A 15,284-nucleotide genomic window follows, 5' to 3' on the forward strand; every position below is an offset into this window, starting at 1 on the left:
AAAGAACCGAAGTATCAACTCGGGGCTAACAACCTGAATCGCCACGCATCCGACTCTAGAGGTCTCTCTAACAGATTCTGAATCTCTCGATATCACGATGAGGTAACAGATCCCGACTCTCCCGAGATCACGATGAGGACTTGTCCCAGCTCCATCACAGTCGGAAGTGAAACGATAAGCCTTAGCTACGTAGTGCTCCTTCGGAAGCGGAACGAACCATATCTCCACACCCCGGAGATCCCAGAGCTCTTTCGTGAGACCCACGACAACTCCGGTATATAAAGACGGGAACCTCAAGACAAAGGTACGCGTGATTATTCTATTCTCTAGTTCTCAAGCTCTCAAACTCACAAGCATTCAGCTCTTATTACAGTATACTAACTTAAGTATCGAAGCGACCTCGCCGGATTAACCACCCCGAATTCTCTGATCCACTGTCTTGCAGATAAATCTAACTCACTACTCTACTAGAAACCAGATCGCCCTCCAACTGAGAATAATCAGATTGCGCAACAACGGGAGCATTCCTCACCTCACCTGTTATCCCAACTGTTATTACATGGCCAGGTTGATGATGTTTCTTTAATCCTCTCCATATACAGAACCGAAGAAGAGTTTCCAAAATTGGAGTCCGGATCTGCTCCAAACAGATCGCCCCTCACTGACCTTACAATTTATCCTTACCGTGTTTTTATTATTCATGCGGAGATGTTTTTAACACAGGATGAGATGTGGCCGTGAGATCGTTGGAAGGCTTGGTTTATTAGGAGCAAATCCCAATTCCCAAAATTAATATAGACCACCCTTTTGTGTCTCCTGCCTGTCAGGTGGATTGAGATTAATTGGAGAACGCGCAGACACGCATGGTCAATGAGGGCGTCAAACCTACAATCGATTACTCTCACTCCCAACGGAAAATTAATAAAGAAGTTTGGAGAGAGATGGGAAAACTAAACCGGACCGGACCCAGACCAACTTGAGAAATGAGAACACTGCCATCTGCCCAAAACCGGTAGATGATTGGGGAGGGGCGAGAGAAAACAAAAGAAACTTCTAAACTGTTTCCAGCCTTTGAATAGACGAAAAAGTTGTCTTTCGTTTGCCAACACGACTTTGACTGACCTTCACAACAACTCATGTTCTTCTATTTGGTATTTACGGTCCTCTCCTCTCCTCTAATTCTTTTACTCATTAACAGTTTCAAAATTGGTAATGTATACACCACTACACCTAAAGGGCAAAAGGTCATTATTGGGTTGTTGATGCATTATGACTATGTCATTTGAAAAGCAAAAGAAGGATTGCACGATGATTACAGGATTAATTAGAAATTTTCTTAGTATGCGACGTAGGTTTGACCGCCAATCTTTATATATATATATATATATAAAGCCTCCATTCTCCAAAAAGTCGGCAAGAAAAAAAAAAGTGAAGGAACAGAAAGGAAGAATAAGAAGAACATATCTGATATCTCTTCTTCCCATACTTCCAAACCTCAATAATTGTCTCTCGGTTTCTTCCAAACTCATCCACCCAGGCCTCCAAATCTTCACCCGCCGAATCGGATTACAGTACGTCCTTGGCTTAATTGTATGCACAAAATGGGAACAGACGATGGCAGAGGCACCCTGCCCGATCACCACTCCGACACGGAGAGCGTCGGAAGCGAACGCTCCTCCGCCTACAGTGGTCCTCTCAACAAACGAGGCCGAAAGAGCGCTCGCTTCAACCTACCTGAATCTACTGCCAGAACCATCTCCGGGGTCGGCCGCACCAGTAGCAACAGCATCAATGCTGCGCCCGATGATGACGCCTACGTCGAGATCACCCTCGACGTCCGCGACGATTCCGTCGCTGTTCACAGCGTCAAACCCGCCGGCGGTGCAGATGCCGAAGATCCCGAGCTCACTCTCCTGGCAAAGAACCTCGAGAAGAGGTCCTCCTTTGGTTCGTCCGTCATGCGGAGTGCTTCCTCGAGGATCAAGCAGGTCTCACAGGAGCTGAAGCGGCTTGCTTCGTTGACGAAACGGCCATCCTCGACTCGGTTCGACAGGACGAAATCTGCCGCTGCTCATGCCTTGAAGGGGCTCAAGTTCATCAGTAGCAAGACTGACGGCACAGCTGGTTGGGTCGCTGTTGAGAAGCGATTCAATGACCTCACAGCTTCCACTAATGGGGTTCTCCCTCGAACCCTCTTCGGGGAGTGCATAGGTACGTAACTGACGGGTCTCTTCCATGTCCAAAAGAATTCAGGGACGAGTTGGCTTGGCTCAAAGGTCATGCCTGTGACTCGTGACTTGCTATATAATATTGTTTCTCATTAAGGTTTTTGTGATTTCGGGTACAGGAATGAACAAGGAATCGAAGGAGTTTGCTGGTGAGCTCTTCGATGCGCTGGCCCGGAGGAGGGGCATCACAGGAGATTCGATTACCAGGGACGAACTCAAGGAGTTCTGGGAGCAGATCTCTGATCAGAGCTTTGATTCCAGGCTGCAGACTTTCTTCGACATGTAAACGTCATCTAACGATTATCAACTAATTAGTGTCTTCTAATTAATAGAATTTGGACTTGATTAGCTAATACGAAATGGCATTAATCATCAAATTAAATGCAGGGTGGACAAAGATGCCGATGGCAGAATAACTGAAGAAGAAGTCAGAGAGGTAAAGGGGATAAGGGGTTAAATACTTAAATGATAAGAGATAGGAAATCCCGGGTATTAATTAATTAAGAAACTAACTTGTACTATTTAATTATTTTGTGAAGATTATCAGTCTCAGCGCTTCTGCAAACAAGCTATCTACCATACAGAAACAGGCCCAAGAATATGCTGCATTGATTATGGAAGAGTTGGACCCAGACAATCATGGTTACATAATGGTAATGTTTTTAATTTCCATTTAAAAAAAATAAATAAATATTTGAATGGGATTGTATCAACATGAGCTCGACTGAACAACCCAGTCGATACATATATAGCTAGTAATTAATTTTTGTTTGATTCTTGGGCACTAAATAATTAATTTGTTTGATGGAGAGCAGATTCACAATTTGGAGATGCTACTGTTGCAAGCTCCCAACCAGTCGGTAAGGGGAGGAGAGAGTCGGAACCTGAGTCAAATGCTGAGCCAGAAACTTAAGCCCACCCAAGACAGCAACCCACTGAGAAGATGGTCCCGAAAGATTAGTTACTTGTTGTTGGACAATTGGCAAAGGGTTTGGGTACTGGCGCTGTGGCTGGGCATAGTGTCGGGGCTATTCGCCTACAAGTTCGTGCAGTACCGGAACAAAGCGGCCTATGAAGTTATGGGCAACTGTGTTTGCATGGCTAAAGGTGCAGCTGAGACGCTCAAGTTCAACATGGCACTCATACTGCTACCGGTCTGCCGGAATACCATTACCTGGCTGAGGAACAAGACCAAATTAGGAGTCGTAGTGCCTTTCGACGATAATCTAAATTTCCATAAGGTACGTACACGTAGCTAGCTAATTAACAAAATTATTCAAAATTAATTAATAGGTACGTAGGTGGTAGGGTTCTAATTAATTAATAATGCTTGTGCTTGTGCATGTTTAAAGGTAGTTGCGGTGGGAATTGCAGTGGGTGTTGGAATACACGCGGGGGCTCACCTAGCGTGCGATTTCCCAAGGCTTATGTCTGCAAGTGAAGAAAAATATGAGCTAATGGAGCCATACTTTGGGGAGGAGCAGCCATCCAGCTATTGGTGGTTTGTGAAAGGAGTGGAAGGGGTAACTGGGATCATAATGGTGGTGTTAATGGCAATAGCATTCACACTAGCCACCCCTTGGTTCAGGAAAGGCAGGCTCAACCTCCCCAAACCCTTGAAGAAGCTAACCGGTTTCAATGCCTTCTGGTATTCGCACCATCTGTTCGTCATTGTTTACGCTCTCCTCATAGTCCATGGCATGAAACTCTATCTCACCAAGGAATGGGAGAAGAAAACGGTACTTTTCCAATACACACTTAATTACTACTTAATCTTAATTTGTACCAGCCGCTTAATTAATTAATAATTACTGCATGTGTTTTGTTAATTAATGTCTGTTGTCTGTTGATGACCATATATCTTAATTATCTAGCTAATTAGCTTCTTCTTAATTAATTATATACCCCCTACGTGCATGTATATATGGCAGACATGGATGTATTTGGCGGTTCCAGTGATCCTCTATGTTTGTGAAAGGTTGATCAGAGCATTCAGATCAAGCATCAAGCCTGTTAAAATCCTAAAGGTACGTAAAATGATAATAATCAAGTTAGTTAAAGGGCCATGCGTGCCGCATTTTGATGATGATCACCTCCTTGTACTTAATTTGCTGTTCTGAAATTAATGGGTTTCTTTATTAATTGTTCTACATTGAAGGTTGCTGTTTATCCTGGAAATGTTCTGGCGTTGCACATGTCCAGGCCTCAGGGTTTCAAATACAAGAGTGGGCAATACATGTTTGTCAACTGTGCTGCAGTTTCACCCTTTGAATGGTGAGTAGAATTGCCAAGCCAATTAAACTACTATTACAATGTCAATGTATGCATGTATATATATATATATATATATGTTGGCGAGCGTACCATACGATACACCCTGACTGGCTGCAAATTACTAATGTGAACAAATTTATTTAGTACATTGATTAATTAATGGATGACTAGCTATCTATATATGCAACAGGCATCCATTTTCTATAACATCGGCTCCCGGAGATGACTACCTGAGCGTTCACATTCGAACTCTTGGCGACTGGACACGGCAGCTCAAAACAGTTTTCTCTCAAGTGTGTCAGCCACCAACCGGGGATAAGAGCGGCCTTCTCCGGGCCGATCACATGCAAGGAGGGAACGCGCCAAAGTAAGACATATATGCATGTTTATTTCTCTTTATCCCATTGGCCGGCCGCGTTGGTATTGATGAGATCATCAGTTGAGCGTATAGTAGTAGTAAAAAAGAAATAATTAATTAATTTGTGACGATTGTGTTTGTTACGTTGATGAAAAACAGTTTCCCGAGGGTACTGATCGATGGGCCATACGGGGCACCAGCGCAAGATTATAAGAAATACGAAGTGGTGCTGCTGGTAGGACTGGGCATTGGGGCAACGCCTATGATCAGCATAGTGAAAGACATCGTAAACAACATGAAGGCTATGGAAGAAGAGGAGTCAGCATTGGAGGCCGCTACCCATAATCCAAATAAGAAGAACAGTAAAGCTAGTTTTAAGACGACTAGGGCCTACTTCTACTGGGTCACCAGGGAGCAGGGTTCATTCGACTGGTTCAAAGGGGTGATGAACGAGGTAGCGGAGATGGACCAAAAGGGAGTCATCGAGCTGCACAACTACTGCACCAGCGTCTATGAAGAAGGCGACGCCAGGTCCGCCCTCATCGCCATGCTTCAGTCCCTTAATCACGCCAAGAATGGGGTCGATGTGGTGTCTGGTACCCGTGTCAAGTCCCACTTTGCCAAGCCTAACTGGCGTAATGTCTACAAGCGCATCGCCCTCAACCACCAAAATGCTCGAGTTGGTCAGTTTGTTAATTTACTGCTTAATTAATTCCTCCATACTCCATCCACTACTCACTACTCACTTATTTTCTTATAAAATAAGATATATAAAACAATAATTAACTAAAGCTATATATATATATATAGATAATCTTTACTATTAATTTTGCATTTTAATTAATTTTATTAGATCAGTAATCACCACATGCATATCTTTATTATTAATTAAATAAGTTAAGCTTATGGTGGGAATGGTTTATTTGCGATATTGTAGGAGTTTTCTACTGTGGAGCACCAGCACCAACGAAGGAGCTTCGGCAGTTGGCCTCCGACTTTTCTCACAAAACGTCCACCAAGTTCGATTTTCATAAAGAGAACTTCTGACTTCAACGCATCCCAATAAAATGTCTCCTCCTCCTCCTCCTCCTCCTCCTCCTTGTGTAGTGTGTACATGCTCTCGCCGCTTTCTTTGACGTTTATTTTATTTTTATTTATATTTGAACGTGTTCATGCAAGCCAGTGATGGTGGAAGTTCTAGGACCACCACCCACCCACCCACCCACCCACTCAGCTGGTTATTAGGTCGAGATGGGAATAAGGGATTAGGTAATATGCGTGACACGTGCCAAGTGGATTGCCGAAAATGCATGAGTGGGATAACTCAAACCAATACTCAAATTGAAAATGAATATCTTCTTTCTTTAGTTCTTTCTCTCTCTCTTTGTCTTCTGTAAAGGTTGTAACAAACTCATACAGTTTAAATTTGTAAATGGACATAAGGTTGTCTTCGCCTATTGCATGGATCCGGAGGAGTATAGATTTACCAGTGAAAGTGTAATAGACCAAAAAGCATTTTTAAGATTAATTAATGAAGTTTGATACTCTTCACTCTAAGCATTTGTATCTTCATATTGTTCAATATAATACGAAGGAGGAAATTCATAAAAAGAAAATTGCTTCATTCCTTTATTAATTTGTTGTTTTGTTTGGAATATTAATAAAATCTCTGAATATGATTAAAACTAGGGGTGAGCATAATTGGTTAAAATCCAAAAACTGATCTAAAATTTTGGTTTTGGTTTAATTGATTCGGCTTAATCGGTTTTTCGGTTGGATTCAGTTTTACTATTCGGTTTATTTATATTTCAGTTTTCGGTTCTGGTTATCATATTTGATAAATTGGTTAACTAAAAAAATTGATTTAATTTTATAATTATATATTTTTAATATTATTTATAGGAAAAATTTTATATTAGTACCCCATACTTTGGGTCTAGTGCCACTTTGGTCCCTAAACTTTAAAATGCGACAATTTAATACCTGAACTATCAAAATGTGCCAATCCACTACCTGTCATTAACTAACCCGTTAATCGGTCGTTAAGTGCCATTTGAAAAGACATAAATATCCTTCGAGTGTCATCTAATTCTCATTATCAACCATCCAAATGTTGACAAAAAATGAATAGTCCCAAATCCTTACCTTTTCTGTTCAAGAAAGTTAAGGTCACTAGAATGGCCACTAAGACGTATTTCTTAAATAGAAGAGGCAAGGATTTGAAACTGATCATTTTTTATCAACATATGGATAGCTGATAAAGAAAATTAGATGGTACTCAAAGGTGAATTGACACATTTTGAAATTTTGAGTACTCAATTATCTCGTTTTAAAATTCGGGGCACTAAGGCTAAAGTAGAAGGTGTTAATCAGAAATTTTCCCTTATTTATATTATACTTTATAATTTTATATTAATAATTAGTAAATTAATACGTATTTGATTTAGCTATTTGCCAAATTTCCAAAATAAGCATAACGTACGTATTAGGTAAAGTCTAAAAGGAGTGAAAGTCTGAAAGTCTTTCACACTTTCACTCTACGACTCTTCATCTTCCTTCCTCAATCTATAACGTACGTATTAGGTAAATTCTAAAAAGAGTGAAAGTCTGAAAGTCTTTCACACTTTCACTGTTCGACTCTTCATCTTCCTCAATCTGAAAGAGTGAAAGCCTGCGCGGGCGTCAAAAGACAAAGACTAAGCCGCTAAGTCTTCCTTCCAGACTCCAGACTCTAGAGACCATCAGACCAGAGTCCCAGACCCAGACGGCCAGACTTCCGCTCTTCCTTCCTTCATCAGACCTCATTCGTTCTTCTTCACATCCAGTTTCCGTCGGCGTCGCCCTTCGTTCTTCTTTTTCTTGCCGTCGTTCTTCTTCTTCTTGCCGTTGTTCCCAAACAGCGCCTGGCGCCTACGCCGCCGCGCCGGCTGCCGTCGAGTGTTTAATCTTACTGCCGACTTGCCATCATTCCCAAACTCCTCCTAATTAAAATCCAAAATGCTCACCAGTCACCCCTAATTAAAATCCAAAATATTATATGCATCCCTGATCCAAACGTCTTAGCTATTGTGGCTAATATAAGTGTCCATTTGGGAGGGATTCTGAGACGGGACCATGCAGAGATGTTAGAAGCTGTGTTTGTTAAAAATCTGGAAAGCCAACATGAACTTCTGTCCAAACATCCAAACCACTACTTAAAGGCAAATGCATCCCAAAGGCAAACGGCAGAAGCCCTTCGGGCTCTAATTTAAAACTTTGACACAGGGAACAGGGTTATAAGGCGGCAGTAAAGTAATGAAAGGGGTGTTTTAAGTGTGGGTGCATCAGGAAATCTATTTTCTTTTTTTTTTTTTCAAATTTATGTGACAATTTTTTCACCCCACTATGGGGAAGTTGTAAAAATGTTCTTTTTAGTAATGATTTTTTTATACTTAAAACAGCAATTGTCATTTATCTAAAAAATAAAAAAACATGAATAAATAACTTACCAAAAAGCTAAGGGAACTTAATATGATTAATTGCAAACTTGCCCCCATATTGTTCCACAAAGGCCCCCATTGATTAATTGCAAATTTGCCCCGTTAATATGATGCCATGTTGTTCCACAAATGCCCCCATTAATTATCAACTTTCTTTCTTTCTTCGGTGATTAATTCAAATTTAAGAAGTATGACCAATAATATAATACGCTTTGGCCAATATATATGGCTGATCTATTTGAAATAGCTTTTGTTGCTTTGATGTTGAAGCTAGGGCCTATAGGGAAAAAAGCTTAGTATGCTCGATGATTCATGAATAACAAAGCCACCTTCCTGCCATGTTTTGCAGGGTTAATTACTAGTTTTCTTTTTTGAATTTTGCTCAAAGTTAGGTGAGGCTCAACTTTATTTGAAGACCTCAACTTAATTACTCTCCTCCCCAACCTCCATTTCTTAGTTCTTTCCCCTCCCATAAAAAACAGCAAAAATAAATATAGAATTTATATATGCATATTTTAATAGAATAGACATATAAATGTAACATATATAAAAAAACTTCATTCCGTATTTTTTAATACAATAAACAGTGTATCAAACAAGTATTCATTTTTAATTATACCAAATGTTGTTGCCATATATGAAACCGAAGGCAACAAGGTAATTTCCTTAGCATTCGAGGCCAATTAGTCTGATTTATAAATAAAAGAAGAACACACGTCAAAGGCCCCGACTACTACAGCTTCGAGAGTGGGGGGGGGCAAGTGATGTAGGGATACTTGGCAGGCCTTTGATCGTGCCATGTGGCGTTGGCTAGATCAAATCCTAGCCATACATCACCAATTGCTTCCAACCACTCCTAAGGCAAGGTTAGCTATAAAAGTGGGCACTCAATTCAAGGTAAGGATCCATGTTATCATTCTCGGCTATTAAGGACTAAACTCTAAACTCTCGTCTCTTGTTTGGTCTAACACCTGGGGCTTCTGACGTGTGTTCTTCTCTTCTTTACAAATCGGACCAATCAGCCTCGGATGCTAAAGAAATTACCTTATTAACCTTGGCCCCATATCTAGCAGCAACACCAAATATATTATTATTCATTGTTGAAACTCAAATTTGTTTTGATTTTTTCCATATCATATAGTCATAGGTTTGTCCTATACATGTTTGTTGAAATCTATGCTTACGACATTTGATTAACCATCATTTTTAGATATAAGATCATTTCTTTTTTTTTTTTTTTGTCTTATTCATTTGACTTTTCAAGAATGCCTAAAGCTCATTTTGGAAGGAGTACAAATACAAATACATACAAAATAATATAAAATATATAGTTTTGCACTCTACATATTTACATTTGTACTCCTTCCAAATTGACCGGATAAATGCAATTATCTGGGTAGGTTTGTCCTATACATGTTTGTTGAAATCTATGCTTACGACATTTGATTAACCATCATTTTTAGATACAAGATCATTTCTTTTTTTTTTTTTTTGTCTTATTCATTTGACTTTTCAAGAATGCCTAAAGCTCATTTTGGAAGGAGTACAAATACAGATACATACAAAATAATATAAAATACATAGTTTTGCACTCTACATATTTACATTTGTACTCCTTCCAAATTGACCGGATAAATGCAATTATCTGGGTAAGTTTTTCCTAAAAAACACTTATCCGGGTAAGTGCATTTATTCATGTTCTTTTATTTCTCAGGTAAATAGGGCAATGACCATTTTAGCCATAGAAATTCATTATTAAAAGGGACATTTTTGTCCAATTCAAGTGTTAATAACCTCCCCCTACGTGGAAAAGTTATTACCCACCTAGAAGATGAGTATCACTTTCCTGAGTAGCAAAACTAAACTTTCCTTGGTCCCTATGTAAAACTGAAAAAAAAAATGAAATTCTTGGTCAATACAAATCCCATTAACCAAATTTCCCCCTCTCAAAATCTAAAAAAAAAAAACACCCCCTAAGTAAAAAGAGCGCCTATCATTTTAATTATGAATTCTAAATCATTTCTGTACTTAAATTTGATATTTTACTAAACTTAACTTTACCGTAACGTCTGTTAACAGAGAGGTAGTGGAGCTTTGAAATTTGAAAATAGAGGGTACATAATTGTTGGAAGTGAACGTTTGGGCCTTAAGTGTCACTGTAGTTTACTACAATTTCCCCCCCAAAAAAAGCGGGTGAATATGATGACCAAATATGGACACCGCTTGGGTGCTTGTCATTTTGTCATTTTGTCAATTTGTCATTTCATTAACAAATTACACACAATCAAGACAGATATTGCAGCCACGAAAATCTAAATTTAATGACAGTTTGAAAGTTAATGTATATCCTCCCGAATGGTCACTTTCAGAAGATAATCTTGATTAAGAAATAGGACAATATGGCATGAAACAAACAAATATAGTACAATCCATTATCAATTTATTATTATATTTTGGGTAAATTGCTCAAAATCCACCATCACTTTTTATAAATTTTCTTAAATTCTCCATAATATTTTTTTAAAACGTTCAAACGGTAATTTCACTAACATACATTGCTAATTTACTATTTTACCCTTTATTAAAAATAAAACACTCGGATTTCCATTGTAGTCTGCCAAGCTATTGGTGAAAGTGATTCAAAGAGAAAAAGTACACAAATGGGAAGAAAAAAGAAAAAGGAAAAAATCGATTACGTGATCATTGATTAATAGATCTCAAAATGCAGAAGGGGTGATCTTTCATGGCTGGAAAGTAAAATGAGACGCTTCAGAGATCAAAAAGAGAAAGAGATTTTTCTTTTTACTTTTCAGAAAAGGACTTAGTAGATTGGATCGAAAATTCGAAATAGGAGAAGGGGGCAGTACTGGAGTTGAGAGAAGAGAACTCTACTGAATTTCTGTTATTTCTTCATCACTCCTCTTGGAGAGATTACACGAAACGAGTCCAACTCCATCAGGCACCAGCAAGGAAATCAAAGCAGTAGCAAATCAATCCATATCTTTATCTTCTTAGATATTCTCTGTTCTCTCTTTCTTCTAATTTTCTTTTTATTCTCTCTTTATTTTTTCCCTACCTTTTTAGCTCTTCCTTATTCTTCTATAGTCTACACCCAGTCACCAGCATCAAAGCGAGCGAGCGAGCAATGTCCCGTCAGATACCACGGCCCACAAGCAAGCCAGCGACCTTCACCTCCTACAGGTCATACGGGGCATTTCGCCAGAGTTCACGGCGGTCTATTCCCTTTCTAGATTGAGTTGATAGGGGCCTTTGGCTAATGTACGTTCAGGGGTATACCAGTCAATTACCATCTCCTCTAATGAGGTTTTCAGTACCACGAGTCCGTCGGTCGTTGTGTGGGTAGACTCGATTTATTCCGATTTTAAGCAATCTGTCTTTCTCATGTTTCACCATATGGATTACCTATCTTTCGGTTTCCTCTCGCAACTCCCTTCGGTCTCTGGTGGGCGTGGTTCTGTAGTTCTTCTGGCCTTCCGATGCAATTCGTGCTTCCTTCAAACCTCATGAATCTGCTTTCGTTCCAGATTCTAACTCTTCCCCCATTTCAGCAAATCTTCCTTCTTTCCGACCACTACCACGGTCTTCTCCAAAACAATCGAGTAATGGAATCTCATCCACTTCATATGTGACCGCACCGTATAACGATACCAAAACTATTAACTATCCAGCAGCTCCTGCTATGCATCAGTAGCATTCCCACAAGACAATCCAAGACCATTTGCAGAAGGAAGAAGTATCCAGTGAGCGGGAATCTTATATATGAAATAGGATTGGGCGCTTAAGGGCATTTTGGTTAAAAAAATATTTAACAAGTTGATTTACCATTTATTTAGGGGCAGTTTGGTCATGAAACTTGTATTTAAATTGACGTGAACAACTTGGGCCAATGAGAATTCATATAAAAAGTGAAAAGTGACGGTGGATTTTGGACAATTACCCTTATATTTTTTGCTTAAGTCTTTCCTAGAAATTAAAAATGTGGGAAATGATTTAATAGAACTTACGAGAGATTAAAGAAAGTATATTCAATTCAGGGAGGCTTCTGACGTTTAATACTACTGGAGAGTGGAGAGAGACTGAGGTGGAACAAGTCCCACCAAGCAAAAAATACAAGTCCAACTTTCACTTTTTGCCATTCTGGTCCGAACATCTTGATTGCAGGAAGATAATTGAGAAGGCTTGGGAGTCTCCGATTATTGGTCCGAATATCTCGTGAACTCTGGTTAAAAGAAGGGGACCGAAACAAGAAAATTTTCCACCGGGTCACAAAGCAAAAAAATGCGAAGAACAGTGAAGTTTGGATTAAAGGGATAGATGGCCAATGGACTTTGGATCCTGTAGAGGTATCAAATGCTTTTCCAAACTCTATTTGTCAAGTCGGGGGTACAGCAGAAACATTTAATCAGAACTCACTTCAGCACATCAAGTTCCCAGAGCATTAACAATATCATGTGGAATCCGTAATGTCACCCCCAACTCCTGAGGAGATTCACAGTGTAATCAAGCAGATGAATCCGCACAAAGCACTAGGTCCAGACGGATTCACAGTTTACTTCTGTTAGCAGTACTGGAATATTTTGGGCACTGAGATCTCTGACATGGTGATTGATTTCTTTCACACAGAACAGCTTCCACAAGAGATAAATAAAACCAATTTGGTTTTCATTCCCAGAAATAATTCCCTAGTGGACACTTCCAGTTACAGACCCATCAGCCTCTACAATGTACTTTATAAAATCATTTCCAAATGGATGGTTTAGAAAGCCCATCTTGCAAGAACAAATCTCTTCAACTCAGTCAGGGTTTTTAAAAGAAAGACAAATCTCAGATAATATACTTGTAGCCAAGACAAGCTAAGAATTCAAAAGAAGGGGAAGGGTCACATTGCCATAAAGTTGGATATGTCCAAGGCTTTTAACCGAATGGACTAGCAATATCTTGGGGGAAGTTTAAAGAAAATGAACTTTCCCTCAAAGTGGTGTAACTTAATACATCAGTGTATCTCTACTCCAACACATCACCATTTTTAGCTAAGTAGAGGGTTACGGTAGGGAGACCCTGCCTCCCCCTACCTCTTCATTATTGGAATGAAAACTCTTACCCAACTGCTGGAGAAAGCCGCTATCGAAGGGATTATACAAGGTGGGGAAAATGATTCAAAATGGGCTAGGAATTACATATCTACTATTTGCAGATGATGTCATATTATTTTGTAAGGCTAATCCTGCACAAGTCCGATCCTTGGCCCAAAACCTACAAGATTTTGAAGCTCTGTCTAGACAGAAAGTAAACTACACAAAATCATCCATCATGTTCATCAGCAGGAATGTGCTACGTCATGTACAAACGGGTTTTAATTGAGAGGGAATTGGAAGAGATTTTATACATACAACAGCTATCTGGCAACGGGTTTAACTGAGAAAGGGGAGGCCGGCAATGATCAGAAAACAAGACCAGAGGAGTAAAATTATGATTTCAATACAAAATAAGAGGCAAGTGATCATGTCATGTACAAACGGCTTTAACAATATGTAGTATATTTAACTAATTGCATAAAAGTAAACCACCGGCACTGGGTGGGGTAGGGTATTATATTTGAGTATTTATCACATACTTCATGGTATATTTAAGTAATTTAACTAAAACAATTTTAGTATATGGTATTTGGGTTTAACTTATGAATATATGATCTGCCAGTCTGGATTAAATAAATATGATTAAACTTTCTTTTGTTTTGTTTTGTTTTTGGTAAAGATAAAAGATGACTAAACGTTAAACTTCCTCAAATACATTATCTTCTACTCTACACATGCATCCGAGCTAATTATCATTATCAACATGGTGATGGGGTAGCTTCAAACCCCTCGTCATATTTCCTCCGATCAAAAGATCAACCTCTCCACTAGAAAAACTGAGAAATCTCTTCTGAAGACCATCCAAATCAGAGAATCCAAACATGGCTTCGGTAATGCTCACCACACCTGGGTTTTGGCTGTTGAGCACGGAGACAATGGCAGCAATCTCATATCCCGCATTCAGGCTAAAGTGAAGCAAGCCACGTGGGATCACAAATACATCTCCTTTCGAAAGCATCTTCTGGAATAACTGGTTTCCAGTGTCGATGAATCCGGCAACAACAACTCCTTCCATAACAAACAACATCTCCGAGGCCCTTGGGTGATAATGAGGCAATACCATGCCATCAACGTCCAGGTCGGTTCTGGCAATCGAGAGGCCAAGAGTATTCAGCCCAGGGAAATCGGCAGCCGTGATGATGTTCATAGACGAGCGGAGGAAGTTGTCAGTGTCTCCCGGATGGTTCAGATTTGAGTTCTTGAAATCTGAAGCCATAATGGTGATGGGATTCTTGCAGGGCAAGCCATTCATGAAGATGGTCTGCTGCTGTCTCAATGAGGCTGATGGACAAACATCTTGAAGGGGACTACTACTGTCTGCCAGGCAAGTCAAAATGGAGGTGCAGAGGCAAACAAGGACAAGAATGAAATAGAGGACAGATGATTCCATCTCGGTTTTTGCTTCTCCTATAACTACCTATTTCATACTGCCTCCGTTGTTTAAATAGAGAGAGAGAGAGAGAGAGCTCTTTCAAACTTGGAGTTCACTACCGGTTTTGATATGGATTATGTTATACGAGTGCATTGCTTGCAAGAAAGAGGAGACATGGGGCTTTACACTTATGCCCTATGTTTGAGATAAATACTAAATAAATTGCCAAAGAAGTTTTGCAGGACGCCGAGTGCAGGAGATCCATACACCTTGAATAAAGCTTACGGGCTGGATGCGATGTGCGCAGAGTTTTTGCTTTTCTTTTTTCTTTTTTTTTTTTTTGCATTTTATGAATTTCAATACCTAGGGCTGCAACCAGATCGAATCGGTTCAGTAAGGGCATAACCGAACCGATCC

At 39.7% G+C, this 15,284-nt stretch overlaps 2 protein-coding genes across 2 annotated transcripts; one reads left to right on the plus strand and one right to left on the minus strand.

The window, feature by feature from the left end:
- Window positions 1–1,412: 1,412 nt before the first annotated feature.
- LOC104591920 (respiratory burst oxidase homolog protein C) lies at window positions 1,413–6,417 on the plus strand. The gene is made up of 11 exons (XM_010251068.2): window positions 1,413–2,211; window positions 2,348–2,510; window positions 2,616–2,664; window positions 2,768–2,881; window positions 3,044–3,469; window positions 3,581–3,967; window positions 4,160–4,255; window positions 4,387–4,502; window positions 4,693–4,869; window positions 5,020–5,543; window positions 5,798–6,417. Exons 1-11 carry the CDS (start codon window positions 1,593–1,595, stop codon window positions 5,905–5,907), a joined length of 2,781 nt encoding a protein of 926 aa, XP_010249370.1. The 5' UTR covers window positions 1,413–1,592; the 3' UTR covers window positions 5,908–6,417.
- Window positions 6,418–14,034: 7,617 nt separating this feature from the next.
- On the minus strand, window positions 14,035–14,998 carry LOC104591138 (RmlC-like cupins superfamily protein). Its single transcript, XM_010249925.3, has one exon. The coding sequence runs from the start codon at window positions 14,883–14,885 to the stop codon at window positions 14,181–14,183; it is 705 nt and encodes a 234-aa protein (XP_010248227.2). The 5' UTR covers window positions 14,886–14,998; the 3' UTR covers window positions 14,035–14,180.
- Window positions 14,999–15,284: the final 286 nt, after the last annotated feature.

The sequence above is a fragment of the Nelumbo nucifera genome, chromosome 4 (assembly GCF_055504915.1).
Source record: "Nelumbo nucifera cultivar China Antique chromosome 4, China Antique-T2T, whole genome shotgun sequence".
Lineage (NCBI taxonomy): Eukaryota > Viridiplantae > Streptophyta > Magnoliopsida > Proteales > Nelumbonaceae > Nelumbo > Nelumbo nucifera.